At 40.6% G+C, this 24,880-nt stretch overlaps 1 protein-coding gene across 6 annotated transcripts in view; it reads left to right on the top strand.

Annotated features, from left to right (window-relative positions):
• KCNQ1 (potassium voltage-gated channel subfamily Q member 1) overlaps window positions 1-15,265 on the top strand; it is a 332,148-nt gene extending 316,883 nt beyond the window's left edge. For all 6 annotated transcript variants that reach the window (XM_085224288.1, XM_085224292.1, XM_085224293.1 and 3 more), the window contains one exon: window positions 13,241-15,265. In XM_085224288.1, coding sequence (XP_085080414.1) covers window positions 13,241-13,441 — 201 coding nt within the window. In that variant the 3' untranslated portion in view covers window positions 13,442-15,265. The remainder of the gene's footprint in view (window positions 1-13,240) is intronic.
• The last annotated feature ends 9,615 nt before the right edge of the window (window positions 15,266-24,880 follow it).

Raw genomic sequence — 24,880 nt, 5'->3', positions numbered from 1 at the left:
TCTGTCTTAAAATTAGGTATAATTTGAGAAGATTACTTCTTGGTTTGAAAATACTGTTCCTTTAATATATAAATCAACAGCGTTGATACTGTAAAGAAAAAGGAACAACTGATACCCGAAAGGAACCGTGATGCTTGAGGCTGAATTAAACTCCTTTCACTTTACAGAGCAGATATGTCAGAACTAAAATTATAAGGTGAATCACATAAAGTCATCCATGAAAATAGATGAAAATGTCTTCATTTAATCAGAACACTCTTAAGGCTTTAATCTGTGATGTCCTTAGCAGGCACTGTCAGATGATCTTTTTTCTGTGGTTAGAGTCAATGAAATTCTCTGCTGAGAAGCTGATTGCAAAAAGATACTACCTAGAAAAAGAGGTTAGCAGAAAAAAGAAAAGAAGTAACTCTGTCGTAACTTTTTTCACTCTTTCAAGGGAAGTAGGCAGAGAGAAAATCAGAAATGCCTGCAGCTAAACCAGTATGTGTGGTAACCTTCTAAGTACAGCAGGGTATGGCTTTGGAGAACACAAGTGATGGATCTCCAGTAGCAGCAGGCTGCAGCTTGCTTCAGCAGTGGGATGTTGGTCCCCTGATGTTCTCTCTCCAGAGAGATCCTAATGAAAGCCTCCCTGACTGAGGCCCAAGCCAGTGCCTCTGTGGTGACGAAAGTGAAATACTTTTGATGAGAATTAAAACGACATTTCACATTACTGGCAGTCATTGAAAATCCTGTAAGGACTCTACACTTGTAATAAGCCAGCTGGCTGCACTAGTGTTGGGTAGCCAACCTTTCTTTCTGCCACCAGGTTCTCCCATGCTGTCATCACATTGCTACTCTTTGTTTCCTGTCTGTAAATGCTACGGAGCATTACTTTGTGCTGTCTCCCATCTCAGAGAAGGTACATTTTGTTACTGATATAAATACTATATTTATATTAGTTACTAATATTAGCTAGTACAGCTAATAGCAGGGGCTTGAGGGGAAAGATCCTGCTTATATCCATGCTCCTCCTTTGTGCAATTGATAGCAGTTCGAGTAGGGGGTGGGAATGGAGACCGAAGCATCTCAAAGCTTTATGTGCAAGACTCTCACCACCTCCACCCGAAGGATTTTCAAGTATTTCATTGTGTCTAGACTATATGTGCTGTGTTATCTTGTGTAGAAGTCTCCTCTATGCAGGATAAAATTACAAAGCCCAAATCCTTTTCATTTTGAACAGTAATGGTCATCATTATCTTAAGAATGAGCAATCCAAGCTACTGCCTATGAACCAGAAGAGTAGCAAGAGATGGATGCACGTCTAACATCTGGAGCTGGGCAGATCATTTAATCTGCAAGCCTGTCATGATGATTAATCAGCTAAGAAAGTCTGTGAGCCTTTTGCTTCCACCACTGAGAAGTTGCTTACACTGCCAATAGAGCTGCTTTTTGAGTCATAGTTTACCAGTCCAAATAAATGCCCAGTCTGGCTCTATTCCTAGAAGAAGCTATTGACAAAGAAAAGCACTAAGGATTTTTTGTTATCTTCGTCATCCATTACATTTTTCAAACATGTTATTTTATCAGAAACGTTTGTTTACGTTTGAAGACGTTGTAGCTTAAAATGTTATGGAGAAGAGCCTTGGTATTTTAACTGACTCAAAACCAGGGGGAAACCTGCAATAGAACTAATTTGGAAAGTTAACCCATGCAGCACTTGTTACTGGGAGCAGCCAAATGGTGTGTCTCTTTGTTTTCAAAAGGTGTTGAGACCCCAGAGTATTAAGGGATTGGCATAGAACTGTAAGGGTGTATTTATGCAAAAAGAAAAAAAAGAGAAAGAAAAAAAAAAGGAAATGAATTATTAGTCTTTCAAATCTTGTTTCTGAGACTGATGTGCAATGAAAACCTATATTCGAGTGGTTTTTTTCTGCAGCATGGCTGATTTGAAGCTAACTCTGGAAATTGAAGCTGATATTCTTGTGTACCTGCTTGGCTCCACAACTTGGGATTGAAAGAAAAATGCCCAAAACTACAAAATGCATAACAAAATAATCACATAATTTCCACCAAATTCAATTGGCAAAGCTGTTGAACTCCTGCAGGCATGGGTAACGACTCTGTATGACCCATGAAATTTGAGTGAAACCTTTCTTCATTAGCAGTTGGTTGCCTTTGTTGTAGTTTTGCTTCTGGTATCCGTAAGATCTACCAGTTCACCTTTATGAATAATCTCATGACAGCCTTCTTTTCTTTTTAAGCATGGATTTCTGCTGGCAAATATACTAGGTTCTAGCTCACTCGTTGGTTATTTGTTGGCACGTGATTGATTGTAGATACCTCTTCTTGAAGTAGTCAGGAAATAAATGCAGTTTTGAGGAGTCTGGGGCAACTTGATTCTGGAGGGTACAAAGCACCCGCATCCCTGGATTTCAGTGGTGTTGCCAGGTGCTTAGCATCTCTACAAAGCAAAAGCATTTTTATTTTTCTGAATACTCTGAAGGAGGCATGTCTAAGGGTATGACTTCAGCAGAAGTGAATGGCCAAAAGAAAGGTGGGGGAGAGGACTGAGCTCTCAGACGTTTTTATCACCAATAAACTTCACCTCTGATCTTTGTGCTGGCCCCTGCAAAACTTTGGACTGTGTGTGGTTTTCTTTCATTATACTGTGTTTTCCCACTGCAGTTTTCTATCTTGCATCTGTGTGTTTTTAATGCTTAATGCAATAGTGAAAACAAGAGGCAGCCTCCTTTCTGAGGAACTAACTCAAGCATACAAGCATACAGCCCTGGTTTTGTGTTTTCAGAATGGGTGCAAGCTTGCTGCTTTATTTATCACTGGGATTTCTAACCTGCATATGCCATGGCCCGTAAATGACTTCTCTGTAATAATATTTATCACGTATTTCTGGTCTAATTATTCATGCTGAGCTTGTTCTCTAAAAATTTCTATTGAAAGAATCTTTTTAAAGATTTTTCTTTTGAAAACAAATTAACGACCGCATCAAATAGAGATTCATGTTGCCGTTGGTTTAATTACCAGCAGCCCTCAGGGAATCTCAAAACTCACTGTTATTATAATTGCTTCTCTCTCTTTTTCTCCCCATTCCTTTTCTCTGATGATTTTTGATTGCTGCAGAAGTCATTTAATGGTTATTAATTTTGTAAGCTGATTTTGGGTAGAAAGGAGTTAATGTCTTTTCTGCTCATATAATACCTATCAAATCACAAATAATGAGTAGATTACAGATGTTTAACAAACAAACAAACAAACAAACAAAAAACAGCCAAAAGATTTTTTTTAAAACCATCAGCAGCAAAAAAAGCAATTGAATTAATCTTGTTCTTTAGCATTTTGAGTAGACAGCAGACAATTAAGCCCTAATCTTGCTGTCCCATTGCCTCCAATCCCATCCCAGCCCTTCTGTGATATTTTGGTGTACAGTAGGATCTTACACAAAGAAATCTTAAGGCACATGGTAAACTACTAAAGATACTTCAGTAGTATCTTTACACCAGGCAACTGCCTTCATCTTCTTACCCTGTGCCCATACCACTGACGATCTCTCAATCCCACTCCATGCCACAGAGTATCTGTTGTCTTCCCTCTCCTTGCCCATTTCTGTTGGCACCCATCCTACCTTTAGGGAACATACTAAGTTGGGCAAACCATGTGAATCACTGCTGTGGGTGCAAGTACCCCAACGACTATGGAAGTAAAGCCAGCCAATAGTTTTTAAAATGACCCTTGATTTTCAGGTTCTTGGCTTTTGGTGTAGTAAGGGACCCAATTCTATCAGACCCATAAAAGCAAGTTCCTCACTCTGACCAAACTTGCACACCGCACCTTCTTACTACCAGTGCTGCTTCCCTAAAGAAAAAGAGCTAGATGACTGAATTTTCAAAGCAGTAGCACAGTGCTACACTACAGTATTCTGCATTAACTTCCACTCTCAAGCTTTGCACAGATTGAGCTTTGTTGTTTTCCTTTCCTTTAGCATACTGACAGTGACCAAAGTTAAAATGAACTTATTGAATTGGTTCTTGTCTGCCTGCTGTGGGCAGGGGTGTAGTGCTGAGATGGCTGTGCCATAGCTGAAGTAGACAACTAGTTTCCACTGTAAGAAAGAATTTATGTCTGCTTTAAGATGTGTAACCTGTGGATGTGTCTCACTTTCTATTCCAACTGGAAAATGCTGGGCACCTCATGGCCACGTTACCTTGAAAAGGAGTGTGGACGCCTCATTTGGGTGAAGTGTGAAACATTAACATAAGCAATGCTGACCTAACTCAATGTGATGCATGGCGTATTTGTTTTGAAAAGAGCTGCAGTCACAAATCTGTTTTGAATTAGGAAAAGTGTTTTAGAGAGAGAAAGGAAAAAAGGAACCATTTCTTAGCAGGCATCTGAAAAATAACAGTTCCGAGGAAGGAGGAAAAATCGTCAGGCAAAGCCTAACAGTTAAAACTGAAAAATGTATTCCTAACACTGGGGGCTATGAACGTATATCTTATTCTTTGTTTTTTAAAAATAAAATCTTGGCAACTTCAGTGCATACTACGATGATCCAGAACTAGAGCAGCTACTCAATGGTGAAATTATCAGCAGTACTCCAGCAAGAGGTTATTAGTCATAGTCCCAGTATCATATGAGAGCAAGAGCCAGGGTTTCAAGAAACAAAACATTCCCCCTTTGGAGAGAGGTCAAGATTAGTCAGTTTTGTTTTGTTTAATTGGTTATACTGGCAAGGAGGTCTGGGGGTTATTTTGCTGTGAAAAAGAGTTTATGGACATATTTTTATGTCAGTTTGGTCTTTTGCTTTTTTTTTTTTTTTTTTAACCCTGACATGTTGTAAATATGCCACTGTTCCACATTTGAAACAGGAATCTACAGCCAGGAGAAAGTTGTTGTCTGATTGCCAAATTTCTGACAACAAAAATATGGAGTGATATTCAGAGGCTATACTGCAAGGAGAGTCCTCCAGAGGCAAGTTCCACAGGGAGTTTTCTTCACATCTGTGGAACTGGAGCATCTGAAATATAAATGCCTGGACAGTCTGTTTTTTCCCCCTGCAGATTGGCACTGGGATGCTCAACCAGAAGGATGCAGTGTAGGAATGTATTGGTGAATATGAATGTGGTTGGGAATCAGAAAGTAACCAGTTTTCTAACCTTCTGTTTCATTAAAAAAAAATGAAAAAGTGCTTTGAGATTTACCCAACATGGGGAAGATGGTTTTTAAATGTGTTTAGATCTCTTCCTTCCAGTTAAAGACGCTTAGTAAATCTGAAGCCTTTCCAGTAACTTTAGTGCCTCGTTTTTTCCCACTTTGGGTTAAAAATGATAGTACGTATCTATTGCAGCATGGTGCTGTATAGATGCACTAAGGTTCACAATGTTTTGGATATAGGGTGCACTAATTGCTGCCATTTGTTCTATAGCTGTATTCAAACTATTGCACGGAGATAAGTTGTTGGGATTTTTCTGGTTTCTTTGCCCAATACTTCTTTTACATTTCTTGTTATCTCCAGCCTGTTTGACATCTTTCATAATGCTGGATTGCAATTTAAGCGTAACATGGGAAAGCCCTTAGAATGATGGTGCTAGACGGATGCCTGGTCCTTTTTGTGGGTACATAAATGTTTCCTACTTTTCTGTACCACTGATTCACATTTAAGGAAAGAGTCTGTCTCTTCTTGTCAACTTGTTCCTTATTTTCAAGTGGAAATGGAAAAAAGTTGTGATGGGCAGAAGAGATATCATTTCCTGAAGGTGGGGCTCTAGTAGATGAAGATAAGGAAATCTCTGGAAAATCAATTCAATTAATAGGATAGAGAGATTTTATATTCTTTATTAGCTTATGCTAAAAGTTATATTTAGAGACAAGACCCTAGACTTCAATTTCCTGGTTTAACTCAGAAGAGTATTCCAAACTCCCTTCTTCCTCAACACCTCACTTTCTAATACTCCACTCATTTAAAGGAAACGGTTAAAAAATAGTATCTGACCTTTGTGTTAAAAAAAAAAAAAAGAAAAAGAAAAAAATGAAAAAAAAAAAGCTGTATCCTGAGGTTGTGCTGGGCCAAAGACTGTAGATTTTGGACATGGTCCTAACTTGAAAATTTCCATGTGTTTTAAGTCACGTCTCATTTATCTACAACAAGAGTCAATCACAAATTTTAATTGCTTGGCTATTGCACTCTGGATGCCCAATAGATCTGTGAGCATTGCACACTTCTGGGCATGCATTCAGTGCTGTGAAGCAGCAGGACTGGCCTGGCTGTTCTGGGAGCAGTCAGCATTCAGATAGACTTCTTAGCCCAAATCTACACCTAGAGCTGAAGGAAGATTCTCAGGAAGAGCTGATTTCCAATATTTTGGGTGTTTTAAATAAGCCAGATATTTTTGCAAGAAGTTGATAATAGCAACAACGAAAGCACTGACCCACAGCCACCATTCACAGCTCTCTTTTCTCAAGCAGCAGCAGTGTTCAGTCTCCACTTCTTCCCTTCTTTTCCTATCACTTCCATCTTCCTCCTCACTTCTTGCTTGACTAGAAGCAGCATTTTAGGTCATCCTGACTTTCTTTTATCTTTGATCTTTCTGAATCTTCTCCACTTTTAAAATAACCATAGGCCCAAAATCTTTTCGCCATCTCTTGAGGCTTGTACTCAATAACCATTTGTGGCCAAGTATAATTGACTCTCCTGTGACTAATTCTTCCTTTTGGCAGTGTTCTACCAACCTCCTTGTTAGAGAGTAATAGTAATGCTTATTAATTTTACTTTCCTTCCTTCAGTCAATCAGCAAGTTACAACCATGTAAGTTTATGAAGGTGACTGTGCAGCTTCTCTCCTTTATTGTTGTTGTCACTTGTTTCTTTGTAGGTCTTGTTTAATAGTTTGAAGCCTTGCCAGCTTCAAATCCAGAAGCATTTATTCACATAAAGATGAATTGTGTGTAACTGCCTGGAAATAGTCAAAGATAGCTGTGAAGATTGCTGTTTTATTGTGTAATATCTTCTTCAACTATTGCTGTCATGGAAGGCTGTTATCTTAATTTTCATCTGAGGGGAAAATGTATTTGAGTGACTTTTTCAGAACACTTTCTGAGTTTTTGACCTGTTGGGGCATGTCTCTTACTACTGGCAGTTTTGAACAGAATTCAAGGGAGACTTCTAATCTGAAAAACGTCATTATAGTTGCAATCTACAATCCTCTAAAAATAACAAAAAGCCACAGGAAAGAAACTGAGCTAGGCAAATTGCTAGCCAGAGATGTCAGAGACTTTGAAAATGTTTTTTTTTAAAAGATATTTTTACTTGGGGAAAAGGACATTTGGAAAAGAAAAAATGCTTTCCCCATTGCAATTAAAACAAAGAATTAGTAAATTAACCCTCTGATTTCTCCTGTTTTCTATAGCTTGAATATCTGGTATCCTAAAGCTTGTGCTGCATCATCAGGACAAAATTCTTCTAACGAATGAAAATGCCATAATCGTTATAGTCACTAATCAAATGGCCACGTGTTGCTAGTGTTACCAATTTGTTTTACTTTCCAATACAATTAAGAAAAATGTGACGAAACTGGAGTTGTACAGTGCACACTGGGAATTCACTGTGTCAAGTCAAGTCTCTTTTTAGTAGCAGTTTGCTCTGATTTCAAGGGAACTCCTGGAGAATCAGAGCAGATGAGTGCCTTGGGTATCCCAGTTGTTCCTGAGCTCCAATCCTGGCTCACTGGCTCAGAAGTCTCTTCTCAGCCCCAGGTCATCATTCTCTGTTGAAATCACGGAGCAGCACACACCGATTCAGAGAGAATTATCAGTACTGTTTAGGGGTTACTACTAACAAAAATCCTTTTTTTTTTCTTACACTGTTGAGAAATGTGGGAGAAAGAATTTATTATGGAGATACAGAGTAAGAAGAGACCAGCAACAGTCTCTGTTTACTGAAAAAAAAAAAAAAAAAAAAAAAAATATTAAAAAACTAACAGGAGACTGGCACTGAGAACTTCATACAAAGGAGCTGACTTTAGGACAGTGTGTAGCAAGTGCCTTACTTTCCTACGATGCTGTCTTTTCAAATTTGTCACTTTTATTTGTCAGTTAAGACAGTGGCTGCAGTGTTTATACAGTATTTTCATTGACTAGTCATGTGCAGCCCACAAAACCTGCTAATTTAGTTCCTCAGAAGCTCAGCCTTTATATTTTTCTAGCCAGGAGTAATGTTATATTAGAGGAGGGTGTTTTCTCACTGGCTCCACTTCCTCTATCCTTCCCCCAGACACCGCACACATACTCCCTTCTTTGGACAACTCTCAAGAGAAAGTACAGACAGTCTGGAGAACAAATCTTCCTTCATGCAGATTACATTCTCCTATAAACACCTCAACGACTAGTATATAACCTCCAGCAAGAACGCTGCCTAATCTCTGGCAACAAAATAAACATATCGAACCAGAAGCTCTGATAAGGGGATTCTCAAGAATCTGGAATCTTGGGTGCTGTAAATGGAAGAATGACTGTTGCCAATATTTTTGAAAAACGGTGTACCTGAAGAAAGAAACTTTCTTTAATAATACTGAAATTGCTGTTCTTTCCTGCCTCTATCACAGCTGCAAAGAAAAGCGCAAGGGAAATCTTCTGTGCAGATTCCTATACCTATCCTTGAACTTTTCTGAAAAGCCACTCCTAGCTTTGTTCCTGTTCACGGGACCATGAAATCTCTGAGGTATTAGCTTTTAGAAATATTGAGATACCATAACGTGTAGGGACTTAGCAAGAAGAGGAGCCAGGGAAGCTGCTTCCTCAAATATTCTTAAGAACAGTACCTAAATAGGATGAATCTCACTAAAGAATGAATGATTTATGACCACACCTTAAAAAGAGATGTTTAGCTTGAAGGATGCACTCAGTGTTTTCTGAAGCGCTGCTTGATACTGATACCTTCCTTTGTGTCATTGCCATTAACATGTATTGTAAGTTCTGGAATATTTCTCCCCTCTTATTTTTGCTCTGACTGAGTCATTAGTGTGCCTATGACTTTGTTAACAGAAAGGATTTTTGTGTATGTTTTCTGAAATAAAACACTAGCTTATTAGCAAGCGTAGTACTGAATAGCAAATATGGGAAGGATTCTTTGCAAAACCACTTAAGAAGATGCACAGATAAAGAGACCATAATTTTTTTTTCAATTAAAGTTTGTTAGCCTGCAGTGCGATAGGGACTCCTTATTAAGAAGCCACCAGTAGAGCCCCTGCTCCACTATCTTAAATATCCATGGCTGAAAACACCATTCCTCTTGGCCCTGTATTTCCTGCTACCCTTACCCCTTCCCAGTAAATCCCTGCAACAAGTTTGGGATGGATCTCCAGACCCTTCTTTATTTCTCTTTCACAATGGTGCATGAAGAAGATTGTCTTCCAGCTGTCCCTGGAGCCATCCGGGCTTCTTTTTTTTTGGAGGGGGGAAGGAGTAGGATACAAAGAAAGAAATTAATTGTGACATTTTGTATCCTGAATCATATCATGGATCTGTTATGAATGAGTAAAATATATTTAAAATGAATAGTATGTGACTATCTATGGAGAGATCAGTTGCTCACTATTTTGCTCTCTCCTCCTCTCAGAAGAGCAGTCTTGTAGTCTTGTTCACTAACACCTCCTGGAATGCCTTTGATGCCTTTGCAGAAGTCATTTTAAACTCAGTTGCAGAGGACCACTTTTCATGAAAACATGACCTGAAAGGACCTTATGGCTCACAGGAATTATGTCATTGCCTATAGACTATTGTATGGGATATCAGAGCAGTCGTATGCCTCTGTGACTTCTTTACAGACAGAAAAAGTCCTCACCACTCTCTGTGTAAAGAACTTCCCCCTGACATCCAACTAAACCTTCCCTCCTTGAGCTTAAAACCATTCCCCCTTGCCCTATCACTGTCTACAAAATACAAAGGAAATTACTTGTATATAAATTATTTGAACAGGCAAGTTGCATACTTCTAATAAAGCATAAGTCAGCCAGAAAGAGCTAGTTTAGTTTTTCATAAAAGAAACAGTCTGAGTTATTTTCCTATATAATTAACAGTTTGCTGCTTTAAGTGGAAAGATCAGAGTTGTCCAAAACAGTTAATATTATAGCAACTTTTCTCTGCAGCAAACAAGTGAAAGTATTTCTGAGGATGTGTATTTGGCTGACAGAAAGCATACTGGAATTGCTAACATGCAAGGCTGTTCACCAGCAAGGCACTTATTCTTCCACACTAGAGACCTGCAATGACAGAAGTTGCCTTCTGATGGCTTTTGATTCTCTCTTTAGAACGTCTCGTCCTTTAAACAGAGAATCCTGTTAATTATGCTTTGGCATAATTAAGGGCAGGGGCTCTTTGTTCCATTGCTGTCTCATTTGCAAATGTCATCTTTTCTGGTCTAGTCTTAAGAACCACAAGCAACGCAATGTACAGAAATTAAAATTTCTGTCTGTCTTGTAATATCTAGAGAATATACTGCTACTTGGTTTTAACCATTCAGTCCAAGATTTAGAGTCCACTGAAGTCACTGGAAGCCTCTGATTGCCAAAACCTCCTGCCAGCTTCAGCATGTCTTGAAGCAGGCCTGTAAGGGGCACAGAACTCCTGGGAAATAGCTCTCCTTATCTGAAAGAAAGCTGGTGAAACAAGAAAGCAACACGCAACCAGCTGTCTGTACCTCCCTGCACAACTGCTGCACTGTGGCTTTAGAGGCCTTCAGCAATTAACAGGAAGATGAGGTTAGGTCTTTACTTTTTATCTCATATGGCTCAGCTCAGTAGTAATTAGCTTCTGCCTCTGTTTCTGTGGGTCTCCTGCGCGCCACAGCTGCAGCAGCCAAACCTTACTCCATAGAAAAATTAGACAATTATCTCTGGGAATTTATTTCCCAGCAAGAGTATTCACATCTCACTTCTCCCCAGTACTTCATCACCAAGATGTGCAGCTGTTGAAGGACTATCCAGATCTCAGTCCAATCTACTGTCATGTTCAATAGCTCATCACTGCAAGAATTTCATAAATGTACATTTTCCAGATATATCTTCAGTCCTTGTTTTCTCTGGTAATCCCTGCCTGGAATCACAAATTTAAAAATACCCTATAAAAATATCCTTATTTAGTTCAGAATAATTAGCAAAAAGACATTTCTTGTTAGAGAAAATGCCCTTCCAGTGCAGCTGTCTCAGAAAGCAAGCAATGCCTGGGCAGTGGGCACTGCAGAAATGAGAAATGTTACCCCTGATTCATCCTGTCCTGCTCGGAGCATCATGAATTTGCTATCTGTGATAGGCACTGTTACTGCAAAGCATGCCATTTTAAGGAAGTGAACAAATGCTGATGAAATGAAAACTTGATGATCTGCTCCATTTTCCATCTGTATTTCCTTCTAGAAATCTTGAACTTGTGTTCTTCAGCTTCCTCTTTTGAAGAATCTCCTCTTTCAACAGCCATTTCCATCCAGAGTTACTAGTGTTTCATGTATCATCTAGAGTGCTTTGCCTAATGTTTTCAAAACCAGCTGCAAAGTATAAATCTCTGGCACCTCATATTTTTAAATTACTGTATCTGCTTCCCTACCAGTTGTACAAAGTGCTTGAAAAAAACGGCATTTTCTCTACAGTGGAAAAACATTTTAGTTTCTGCTGAAATCCTCCAGGTTTGTTGATGTTCTGCTCAGCCTTACTGTCTTTTACTATCCTGTGTGATACTTGGATGGTAGCCAGGCACATATAAATTGCTCCCACTCATGCTCTTTCTGGCGGTTTTATGTGCCTTTCACTACTTTCTAGCAGATATTTGAGGCAGCAATTTATTCCCATCACGTTTTTTTTTCTGCTTACTTTCTTTTCCCTTTTGAAAACTATTACATCTTCTTGCCTAGAGGTTTCCTTAGTGTTTGAGGATCGCTGTGGACGGATACGAGACTACAAGGACAAAACTGTGGCTTTTTCTTTATGCTTGGGGCAAAGAGTTTGAGGCCATAAGGAGGCTCCCACTGTCCTGTTTCCGAGCCTCTTCCAATCCAGGAAGGACAAGCATCTTTCCATGAGGAATGCTTGCTTGCTTGCCATGCCAATGGGCAGAGTGGGCATGACTTTGAATTTGCCAGATCGTAGCTGTAAGCGCCCATCTTCCCCTCAGGACATCTGGCTCAGTACATGTGAGTCAGAGCAGAGAGAAGGTTTTTCATGCCAGATAAAAGGGATGGTACACATTACTTTTTGACTGGAAAATGCACGAAACTAGAGACCTAAGTTGTGCTGCTCATAGAAACATTTGGTTCTTGATTTTCTTCTGAGAACTTCAAATGTACTCCAAGTTTAATCCTAGTTTTGGATAAATCCATAACCTAATCTGTCTTCGATATGCTGATTTTTCATTATATTTTCACCTACAGATTAGAATGGCAGGAAAAGCCAAAAAAAAAAAAAAAAAAAATCACCATCATCAAAGGCAGAAGATCATGAGCATTCTGAACGTTCCTCTGCAGGTCCCCAGTCTTAAAATCTGCTTTCATCCACCTTAGAAGAGTTTCTAATTTGCTGTGCGTCACATAATTCCAGTGGCATTATGTGCATCCACAATTCACCAGGTGATCCTGGTGAATGCCGTGTCATTGGAGCAGTGACAGAATAAAACTAAATCATGGTCCACTTCTACCCCTTGCCACAGAATGCAGCTGCTATGCACTTGCATCAGCAAAAATATCCGTGGGGCATTTTGTGGCCTGGTTGATAATTGGACCCAAATGTAACAAAGAGGGCGTCAGTCAGTCCTGGCTTAGCGTGGATTAGATCACTGCAAGTAGAGGGGATGTTTACTATAGCATATTGATATCATTAAGGCATGTTAGTAGCTTACAATGTTTTATAAAAACATGGACACAATAATAGCAACAAAAACCACAGAAGCTCAGTTCTGGGCCTTAGTTCTCTGTCCCAGCACATCTCTTTGAAAGCTCACGCATCATGCATTCATCCAGGTATAAAATGACTATCAGAGTACATCCCATAGATGAGAATTAAGAGGGCTCATTTGTCATCCAGCTCTGACCTATTGCATTAAATTCCTAACACAGTTCATAGGATTGTGAATCTCTGGTGCCTTCCTAGAAGTTATTGTCATGCTAATTAAGAAAAGTATCATTTTAATGTAGCATGTTTATCACGTGGCTCGTTGCAATTTTCTCACATGCTGATGGTAAACAAATGTTCCTTTTGCCGTTGTAGGTTACACAGATGGACCAGAAACTGAACCTCATTACTGAGATGCTGCATCGTCTGGTTTCAAGTCATCAGGGGGATCAAGGGAACAACAGGTCATCTCAGAGAGGCAACAACGTTAATTCAGATCTCTTCCTCCCAAATAACACCCTGCCAACATACGAGCAACTGACCGTGCCGGGAAGGAATGAAGACGATATATCCTGATGTGGCAAAAGTCTGGGTTGGGCTCTTCCCACCTTTCTCCTTTAAAGGGAACTTGGAAGGAAATTCAGCTCATCAGCCATCCAAGAAAACACATGACTGCAATATCTATACTACTGGTCTCAAATGCACTCTTCTAAAACCACTCGTAATAGCCCCAGGATTGACAGGCTGTGTTCTACCAGGCAAAACCTACCAAAGCTCCTCATTGATTCTATTGATGAACAAAAATTATAGCAACTCATTATTGCTCAAAAAGACCGAAACAATGTAAAGACAGGCAAAATTGCAAAGATTTAGAGCTCCTTTAATAATAATTACAATAATAATAATATTGTAATAATACTTGAACTTAGATGGGAAATCTGCATTTTGTTTATGAACCTGCAGATAGCAATATATTTCTACTACTAAGGTTTTTAAAACAAAATAGGATAACTTATGTTGTTTTTATTGTATAAATATACCACTAACATTCTTGCGAATGACAAACCACATGCTGAATGATTTTCTTTTGCTGTTTTATTTTAACGTTGCTACATAAACATTATCAGATAACGACCAGATTTTTTTAATCTGTTTTTCTTCAGGGAGGAACTAATACTTAATCTGGAACAATACTATTTATAGTGGAAAGCGCTATAGATTTTTTAAGATACCAGTTTTTAACAGGGAGACAATAAAGTATTACATAGAAAAATGATTCTGCTTTCTAGAAAATTGTTGCCAAAGAATTTATATATAAACAGAAAACGCAGTGGTCTGAATGTACTTGTCCTGAAATAGCTTCTTAAAAAAGAAGACCCACTACTTCTTAAATCTACTTTTTTCTTTTTTTTTCTTTTTTTTTTTTCTTTTTTTTTTCTTCTTTTTCCAGCTTATGCTCTCCAAGAATAGTACAACAGTATAACGTGACTGGACTTGCAGGTCAAGTGCTTGAGCTGGCCACTTTCTGAGCATCCACAATTCTCATAGGAATCATGGCTCCAGTTCAGGAAAGCATCTCTTATCCAGGCAGCATTTAATAGTTTCCTGAATAATTGAATGAGAAATTCTGCTCCCTACCAAAATCATTAGATATTCAGAAGTGCCAGCTCCAATCAAACGGACGCAGGGCCTAACCTGCAAGCCACCTCACCCCACATTACAGTTGCAATAAGAACAGCAGTATTTGGCTTGGTGTGATTTTTCACGTGCACAACGTGAGCAGGATTGGAGCTTTGCTTACTAAAGTTGAAACTCAACCCTTGCTGATAGTTAGCACCTCTACCATGCACACCCTTCCTTGAAAATGGAACATCCTTAAATTTGACAGTGTTGTAAAATGGAGGATTACAACATAGCTAATTAATGCTATGAAAGATTTCAGTGTTTGAAAGCAAGGAGACATATATATACATATATATATATGTATAAACTGATGCCCTAAAGCCTCATAATTTTGCTCAGCAGTTAGCATTAGCAATCTTTAGGATGTATAAGCAGTCTGAAATACTGATGTGTAATGAACTGAGATCGCAGGGAACCATCTAATAGTATTGCTTATATGCTGAGCCTTGTTTTAAACATGAAACATTTCACCTCTTTCACTTGGACTGCAGAGGAAAGTATATTTATGTTACAATCATCTCGTCTTGCTGCTGTACAGTAGATACATGGTAAGGGTGTAGAAATGTATGGACATAAACAGGAATTGTACCTGGGCATTACGTTTTATAGAAATCAAAATTATTGTGATGATTTTGAATATTTTTAAATGAGATTAACTGTGTAATTTCAGATTATTGATCAATCTCTAATTTCCTAATAAAATACAGGACAAGATTACCACGTCTTCTCTTTATTCTAAGATCCAGAAGTTCAATATACACAGGAAAATTACTGGCTTTTCTTTTTTCTCTTAGGCTACTATGCAACACAATGCTACATTCTGTCCTTGTGCTGGTGTGTTGGTTTATCTCTGTCCATGTGAACATCGCCATCACCAATATCCTCAGAATAATCAGGTTTTGAAGTTCTGTCTGTGGCAGGTTGCTAGCAGGTCTGATTCCACATATGGTCCATCAGAACCTTTCAAAAAGAGCACCAGCTTGGTGACCTGTGACTTCAAATCCAATGATTCATCTTGTTCTTAAAAAGAGAAGATGATCCAGGCTGTCCTTGACCCATCCAAATCTGCCCAAAGTTAGCCACCACAGCTGCTCATCAAAGGCATCTCTTACTTCTCTGCCTGACGAGTGGATTGGATTTGTCTCATCTGTTGGTGCTTCATACCTGAAAGACTTCTCTCAGAAGTAAGTATCGCAGTGTCTTTCTTCACAGTGCATTATGGAATAAGGATAGCAGGAAGATGAGCTAAACAGTTTGATGCCTTCAAGCTGGACACCCCCGCAGTAACCATCATACAGGGAGTATGTTGTGTTGGAACCTTGTTTGATGGTTTCTGTTCATGCGAACTGTCCAAAGCACGTAAGTGAATGTGTAGTAATTGTCTGTTGATTGTGTGTTTGCTCCATGTCCAATGGGACTTCAGTGACCACAGTTATATAAATGCAGTATAACATCTCTACAAATCTTTTATTATTCTGAGCCCGAGTGGTTTTTGAGCTGGAAGTGCCTGCTGCCAGCCTGATCATTAGAGTACGTTCCTTTTTAGATTCCTTTTCACAAAGTATGTTAGAAAAGTAGAAGAGTTTGGACATTACTCATTTTCATTTTTGCATTTTAAAATGGGCTTGTTTCAAATAATGTCATTGGCCAGCATCGTGCTCAGATACTAGCTGAGGCAGAAACAATTTGAATGTCAGCAGATAAAATGGCCGTTTCACTGCAGCACGTTAATGGCTCTTGTGGCCAGCATACACCTCAGTGCTGATTTATCATCAGTACAGGGGAAGGTGGAAGGATTCCAGGGCTCCCCCCACTGAGTTGGAAAGGTCTGGGCAAGGAACAAATTGCTCCTTGAACTAATAAAAAAAAATAAAATGTGGGAAGATTTTCTTTTCTGTGAGTTTAAAGGAGAAAAGGTAAAAGCAGTTTTCAGCTAATCCTCACATATCCTGCTGAGATGGGTATTACTGTTCTTATTTCACTGATGGGATGGTGGCTGGGAAGAGGAGGGGCAGGGGCAGGGAAAAAGAAAAGAAAAAAGATTAAGGGTCTGATGCAACTCCCATCTATGTCCCACTCCTGTGAATGTGTACTTATGTACTTCATTTATGCATGGGAGTTGGGCTGTTGCCTTCAGTGGGACTACTCAGTCCACGTGGGCCAATATAAGCCTTTGCAAGTTCAAAATCTATTAAAGAAGGCTTCCCATAGGCTTAGTGGAAGCTGGAGTCAGATGTAGTTGTAGCACTGCTTTCCCTGTGGTCACAGAGATGTTTGAATTGCCAGTTTTGTTCCCTGTTTCTGTTTTCAGACCATTGGCTTATACAACTCTCCTGAGCCTCTCACAAGCCATGATAATATTGGAGGTATTTCTTTCTACTTTAGTGATGAAAGCTTTCTTTACCTACCACATGTGAACTCACACAATGAAATGTTCCCGCACAAAAGCAAATTCTTTTTAGATGCCCTGAAATTTCTTTTTAAATGGCTTGTAGAAAAGTTTGTCTCTCGGGCTCCCTGACCAGCAGCAGCTACGATGAAGGAATGTGGAGAGAAGCAAGTTCAAAATTACTAGAAAGAAAATAGCTGATACCCAACCGCTCAGCGATATTTAACTGAGTCCCAGCAAGGATTAGATGCGAGAACAAGAAGTCGCTGAGATGACCTTCAGAGGTCCCTTCCAACTCAAAGGATTCTATGATCCAAATATTTCTACAAATAGTGGCTTTTTCATGACTGATGGTGTGAGGGATGACTTTGATGTCTAAGTGCAAATTCCAGCTGAAACTTCCTTCTGTGCTGCAGAGTTTTGCAGGTTCTTTTCCTGCATCACCCACCTGGTGTCTGATGAGATGTGAATTCATGCCTTTCCATGGTAGGAACATTCAGACTGCATGGTGGTAGGGCCTCTCTCTCTACTACCTCAATGCAAATTTTCACCAAACAAGAAGAACTTAGTATTTTATTGATCTACAATGATAGAATCGTTTGAGTTGGAAAGGACCCTTAAAGGCCATATGGTCCAACTCCCCTGCAATGAACAGGGACACCTACACTAGATCAGGTGCTCAGAACCCCATCTAGCCTGACCTTGAGTGTCTCCAGGGACAGGGCTTCCGGCCATCTCTCTGGGCAAGCTGTTCTGGTGCCCTCTACCCTTCCGTCAAGTTCAGTTGAACTAGGCTGATGTGTTCAAAAGCCATTCAGGGGAGCCAAAACAAATACTGACTGCATTCACATTGTTTACAGAAGAACTGGACTGAAAAATCCCCCAGCCCTGAGCCAGAGATTTTGACCAGATAGTAGCCTCAGCTTCAGGGCACAAGGGCAACTGTAGTTCCTGAGGCTGAAAAAAGACTTGCAGAAGACTTTTTCTCAGGAGCCACCAGCTGCTGCAAAGCTTCGTGCACCTTGCCTATGGAGCAGCAACAGAAAGATGCTGGAAAACCAAGGAATGCTTTCCCAGGGCAGCACGAGAATCCTCACATCGCTCCTAATGACAGAGACCCAAAAGCCAATATGACAAAATGGTTGGCGCCACAACAAAGAAAATGCAGGTGCCGAATGGAAGCATTGTTCAACGTGTCCATGCACATTATTGTAATGCAGCATGTTGTCCAGTGAAAAGATGCCTACATGGCTGGCGAGGGAGCACTGCCAGGGAAGGGCTGGCCCCAGAGAAGCTGCATTGTCCGAGCCAGGCAGAAAGTTCACATAACTCCCACATTGGCTGGCAACTGCTGCCTACAGGGAACAGCTTACCAGCCTGATGTGAAGCATTATGCTCCCTGCCCATGGATTTGCACCTAAGAAGAACCGATGCATAAAGCCAGTCTCAAAATCATCTCGGAGCTCCGTTTTCTTCAGAGCTAGCATTGCTCTGGCGAACTGCCCAGGGATTTAGACTTAGCTAATCCAGACTTGGCTCTCCATGGCAGACACCCGTGGAACAAAGGAAAGAAAGCTTCCACGACCCTGTCAAGTTTCTGGTAAATCACTCAGCCAGGTGCAGAAAGTGGGATAGGCGGTCGCCAGCGAGCTTTCTTGGATCAGAGAGAGGCAAATCCCTGGAGAGGGGAACAGAAGAAGCTTTACAGATTTTCTTGCCATAATTTACCAAGTCTGTGTGCAGTGCTCCGAGCACGCAGTGCCTGTGTGTTTCATACAATCCTTCCAGAGAGCTGTGCTGAAGCACATTGCCCTGCCAGCGTGTGCTCCAAGAATTGCTGGTGCACGCTGGTTGCTTGGTTTGTCCTCAAAGAGGGCAAAGGTGTGCCCCAGACTGTCTCACGGATGAGCACGGGCACTGGACAGATTTTGATCATTTTTCTAAATTGCAATGAAGGAAATATTATTATTGATGTTATTCTTTTAATAACTAACTAACTATTTTAATAACTAACTATTTTTATTTCAACTCATTTAGGCAGGAGATTGCTTGGAGAGACATCATCTCCTTCATGTGAATTTTTATTTATGAAGAGAGATACCTGTCAATCTTGTAGGAAAAAAAAAAAAAAGAAAGGAAAGGAAAAAAGAAAAAAAAAAGAAAAAAAAAAAAAGAGTAAAGAAAGTCAAAGAGTAAGTTCTCTTTTAGTCCTGCTGTGTGTTATGTCCTTATATTGAGCATTAATTCATAAAGATTAATACATTAGATTAGATGTTACAAGAACTACCTGTGCTGCAAGCACCAGAAGCATGTAGGAAACAGTACGATTACATGCAGCTTGTGAGATGCTATCGTCTACAGCTGCTGTTTCACCACTGCCTAATAATTTGTTAGACCTGGTGATTGCCCAATCAGGCTATTAACTGAGCTGCCTATACGGGGGAGTCTAAATATAAAATGTGGTTCAGATTTTACTTCTTATGTGGTGAGGCACTGGCACGGGCTGTCCAGAGAAGCTATGGATGCACCATTTCTGGAGGTGTTCAAGGCCAGGCTGGATGGGGCCCTGGGCAGCCTGAGCTGGTCTAGCAGTTGGCAACCCAGCCCATAGCAGGCATTGGAACTAATGATCATTGAGGTCCCTTCCAACCCAATCCACTCTATGATCTTTGGCTCTTATTCTGCATGCAAATTTTTGCTTCGAGTCCATGCTGTTTACTTGATTTCCCTAGAGATTTCCCTCTCAATTAATCCAAACATTTCCTCTCCCTCAGTTCCATCTGGATATGGTTTTGACGGGCAAAAGGAGGTGCTCTTGTAGGAATCATCAGGAAAAGCTGATGCAAGTGCATGCAAGGCCTGATCCCACGCAACCGGAGGCACCAAGCCTTTCTGCTGACTCTGGTGACACTGGCAGCACACTCACGTGCTGTTTTGTCATGCCCACACCTCTGCCTCACCTCGCAGACGCCTGAGTCACCGCTCCTTGGTGTTGTGTGGGCCGTGATTAATATTTCCTTCCTACGCCCGTCATGCAGACTGTGATTTTCACTCTGGCTTTTTGTTTTCCTCCTTCCCCCCTTCCCTCTCCGTGCTGAGACGGAGAACAATTCCTGGAAAGGACAGCTTCTTTCCCCCACTCTGCACAAACACCGCTCGCGCCGTCAGGGAGGAGAGAGGGGACGTTCGGCAACATATGGTCGGGAGGGTTTGGGGGTTTCAGACAGTGAATGACCAATGAGGTTTCAAAGGGGTTTTATTTATAAATGATAGACTCCTGAGAGAGAAATAATGGTTGCTCTCCCAAGCATAAAAGAAGCAATTCACCTGACATAAAACCCGGGGACAAAATTAGCTAAATTAGAGCGAGAGATGGCAACTGTAGTAAGTTTTTTGTTTTGTTTTGTTTTGTTTTTTCTTTTCCTTCTGAATGGTGAATCATTTTAATTTTGTTTTCTCCTCCTTCCTTGGAAGGAAGAAAAAAAAAAGCAAAAGCAAAGTGGCTTGGGTCTGAAAGAACAGATGGTGCCCTGTTCGGCCCTGCAACGAGCTCTGCAGCGCGCATTCCTTTACTCTGTCCTCTCAGATAACTGAGTTATACAGCACACGACCATCTGGTGTATGACACATCTTGTGTCCCCCAAACAATGCCCCGGCAAACCTCTTCAGGGGAGAGGTTAGTTTCTAGGGTAACAGCAGCATGTGCAGCTCCGCGCCTTATTGAGATTCAGGCCTCCTCACTTGTCCCCATTCTTCTCCTTCCTATTGTTGTCACTTGAGCTTTTGCTGCTTGGTTACTCAGAGACTGACAATATCCATGAGTATTTTGTCCCCAGCCCCAAAACCATTGTCTCCAAATTTTGTTTCATTATTTATGTTTTCAATATCCAATGGTTGGCTGAAGCATCTGCTGTAGAGTGATAAGGCAAGTGCCTATTTAGGAGGGCTGTGCTGCTGCCTGACAACAATGCTTTGAATTATTCAGGTTGTGGTTGGACAAGTCTTTGCAAAAGCCAGGATATCCATGAAGCACTGAGGTGACTTTATTTATTTGCCTGCTTCTTTTTTTTTTTTTTTTTAGGTGCTCGCATCCTTTAAGCTGGACAAAAAAAGACAGACAATTTCTGGAGGAAGTAGGTCTGCTTGTTAAAGGTCTCCTGATTTTTCCTTGCTAGAAACAATTTGAAAAGAAAATGTTGGCTTTGCCTTCCTATTGGATTTCTGTGGGGTGGGTTCTTCTGAAGTGATATTTTTTGAGTGCTGATATTCTCTTATCAAAGTATAGCCAAAGTCTGGGCTATAACCGAAGCACAGGGACTGGGCATCATACTCTGAAATTCAGTTCTAGAACCGTAACTCAGACGGTTTCATCAGCAAACAGAAGTCGTAGGTGGATGTCTTCTCCACCAACACTACACATATGCCCACAGAATCCTTTACCCCGACACAGAACAATCTTACCAGTGGTGTTAGTGTCTTCAAATAGTTGTAATTGCCATAGATTGCCAAAATCCCACAACATTCATTCTATATCTGCATGGCATAGAACCTTCATTCAGAGGAGTTGAAAATATGTTTAGAAACCTACCACATCAAGCATGAGGTATTAAAGTACTAAAACATAAAATTAAGAAAATACTGGTGACCTTTAAGCACAAATGTGCTGAACTTCGAGTTCGACTGCTTCTGTAAGTCAAGGTACAGATAACTTTTATAAAATACTACATCCTGTCTCTCAGGTGAAGGTCAGGTATTATAAAACTACCAATAACAGTTACGAGAGATCCTGTATCTATGCATTAAATAACAGCAGCATACATACGTTCAAGAAATGTGTAGCTTTGGCACTGAGGAATTTGGTTTAGTGGGCATGGTGGGGATGGTTGGAGTCGATGATCTAGGAGGTCTTTTCCAACCTTAATGATCCCATGATTCTATGACAACCATCTGAATATTGTGATACATTTGTTGTAATGTCAAATCTGATCCTTTATTTTTGCTCATTTATAACATTCTATGGATGATACTTCTGAACATTTACACTATTTATGTATGTATATATATATGTATATATTTGACCAAGAGGCAATTTTAAAAAAGATTTGCCTAAAATATTTCAGATCCAGTATTAGGATAAGAAGAAATGAGGTGTATGGTTCTCTCAAACCAAAACCACTCTCAACACCTTGCTTGGTAGACCTTAGAGCTGGTGGCAGAAGATCACTGTGAGCAATAATGCCGAGCTAGAAGACTGTTTTAAAATATTCTAATTAAGCTAAGATTTGATTAGTAGCACATTTTGCCCTCGGTCTGCTCGCTAAGTGTTCCCTTACAGGAGTGGTATATCCTCCCATATCAGGGGTTTCTCTGTCCAATCTAGCAAAGCAAAGATTAAGATCGCTCTCCATGAGTATATATGAGAATAAGTGCTGTTTCATCTGAAGAACAATGCTACCACAGGACAGGTACATACATCATCCATGAGTACACTTGTGAAGGTTTCTAACATCAGAGAAGAGGAATTCTACAATATCACCCTGGTGTGAATGTCACGTTGTCACTCGGTTCATTCGTGATTGCTTGCAAAGGCAGGGAACTGGTCTGCTTGACTCAAGACCAGTTGCTGCTGCTCCTGCATTTCATGGGCTTTAAGAGCAGAAGAGCTCATCAGACATCTGGCTGGAACTCTGCACAGGCCACAGACCTCACCCAGTTCCTTTCTCCTGAGGTAAGCAACTTTATTTAAGCATTATCTTGAACGTTGTTCAGTCTTGGTGTAGTAAAACAACAATCCATTCCTTGCCCTGAGGTTAGTTACAGCCTTAATTCCTCCACTATTGAAATGGACAACTATTCTTTGGGGGCATGAACTTGTTCACCAGTATCTTTGATTCCTATTTCGTTTTTTATCAGCAAACTGCAAAGCCTTCTGGTGTAGGAAATGATCTTGCTACAACCTAGACTGCAATAAGCCTGGTCTGTGAGAGAAATACATGAACTAATCAAGAGAAGTTTTAGTTTTCAGTCATTCCTTCTATTCTGTACCTCCTTCTGATGCTTTACCTCAATATCTTCAAAGCTTGTTCGAGAACAATTGAAGTGCCTCCATGCCACATTGCAGCAGAATCATACATTGTACTGCAAGGAAGGCCCCGCTTTCTTCTTCATTTTAATGAGCACTGGCCAGGCTGGCATGATCCAGCCAAGTGGGAGCAAGTGGGAGAGGAGTTATAAGGCTAAGTGTGAGGGGTCTCAACAAAGCACAGTATTCTCCTATTTATAGGAAATATCTCAGTGGCGTGGACCAATCAGCCAGCCCTGTGGAGTGCTGAGAAATACATGAGTTTGAGAGGGTTTTGGAGCAAATCCTCTTCAGTAAGGAGAAAGCTGCTTTGGCCATGAGGTTACAGAAGCTGAAGATCTCTGAGGGAAGGAGTAACATGTACCCTGGATGGCTTCTTCCCCATTTTATGGAGAGGAAGGTTAGAGCACAGAGGACGAAGCTTAGCTCACTGACATGAAGAAGCAATGACTTTGCTAGATTTGTACCAAGATCTCCCTGTATGGCACAAGGTCCATGCTGGATTGCAGCACTAACCCTTTGTCCAGACCTCCAAGAGCCAAATTAAACCAACTAGTCATTCACAGCATCTGTTCCTGCTGAAAGCACAGCAAATAGCTTCTCAGCAGAGATTTCTCTTTGGGAAGGATCACTGAGCAACCAGAAAGACAAATTAAATTAGGAAGCACAAAGCAGAAGGCCATGAGTAGAAGGGAAAAGGATATACTGACATTCACGTGTGAATCAGATCACGCGCAAAGAAGTCAAGTGTGCTTGTTTTTTTCAGGAATGTCTGAATATTTTTATACTTTAAGAAGAAAAAAACGATGGCACAGTCTGTTTAGAGGCAATGGGAAGGAAAAAGCAAAACAAAACAAGTGGGGCCATGAGACATGGTGCAATTTGCATCTAAATACATTTTAGCTAGAAGAACATGTTCAGAGGAAAGCACAGCATTGCCAGTTCACGAGACTAACTTTCTGATATCTTTGTGGGAACCAAATGAATTGCAAAACATCTGCAAGGTCCAAAGTGTCAATTATGCCTTTATGTAGATGGAGGAAATGTCACATGATTGAGGCAGTCATTGGACATGGTCAATTGTACGTTTTTATCCTCTGCTTAGCCTTAAAGCCTCACTCAACAGTCCCCTCAGACAAAGGCACTGTCAGAGAGGGAGATGGATCAGTTTGGCCACTCACAGGAGTCGCTTATCAGCACAGAAAGTGTCCCTGGCCTCGGACAACTCTGACATTCTCTTTGCATACCCTGCTTCAGTGGTGCAGCTACAAGTCCGCCTTGAGAGCCAGGCGGTGAAACGTAGCTAGGCAAACAACCCAACACAAAGCTCAGATTTGGAAAAGAAACCACGCAAACAAGCAGGTTTCAGACACATCTCTTAGACCGTACCTGTGTTTTTTCAGTCAGGTTTCTGCTCCAGCTCGCAAGTGACAAGTTTTTTGAAACATGCCAACTGCCCAGAAGCATCTCACAGGAATGTGTAAAATGAAGTCATGCATCATTCAGGGATCGCAGGAGCTGCCAAAGCAGAATGGTTTTGAAAGGCCCATATGCGTAGCAGCCAAAGCCAAATATCTTCATTTTAATGGCTCACGTGTTACAGTTTATACTGAGCACTTCAACAAGTCCCAGCAATATTCTTTCTGGATTTGAAAACTTGCATTACTTCTCAAGGAAAGTTTTAAACCCAGCAATATTTGTACTGAACAATCTGTGTATGTTTTACTGCAGTCAACATTTGCAGCCAACAGCATCTCTACACTGTAAAACTGCACTGAAACAACACTGGCACTGCTTCCAGCTGGTGGGATGGTACAGCTACTTTCACATCAAGGGAGGCTTGGATGGGGCTTGTGGTCAT

The sequence above is a fragment of the Meleagris gallopavo genome, chromosome 5, assembly GCF_905368555.1.
Source record: "Meleagris gallopavo chromosome 5, MGAL_WU_HG_1.1, whole genome shotgun sequence".
NCBI classification, from domain to species: domain Eukaryota; kingdom Metazoa; phylum Chordata; class Aves; order Galliformes; family Phasianidae; genus Meleagris; species Meleagris gallopavo.
Note: the sequence above shows the minus strand (reverse complement) of the source record. Positions and strands in the feature narration are given on the sequence as shown.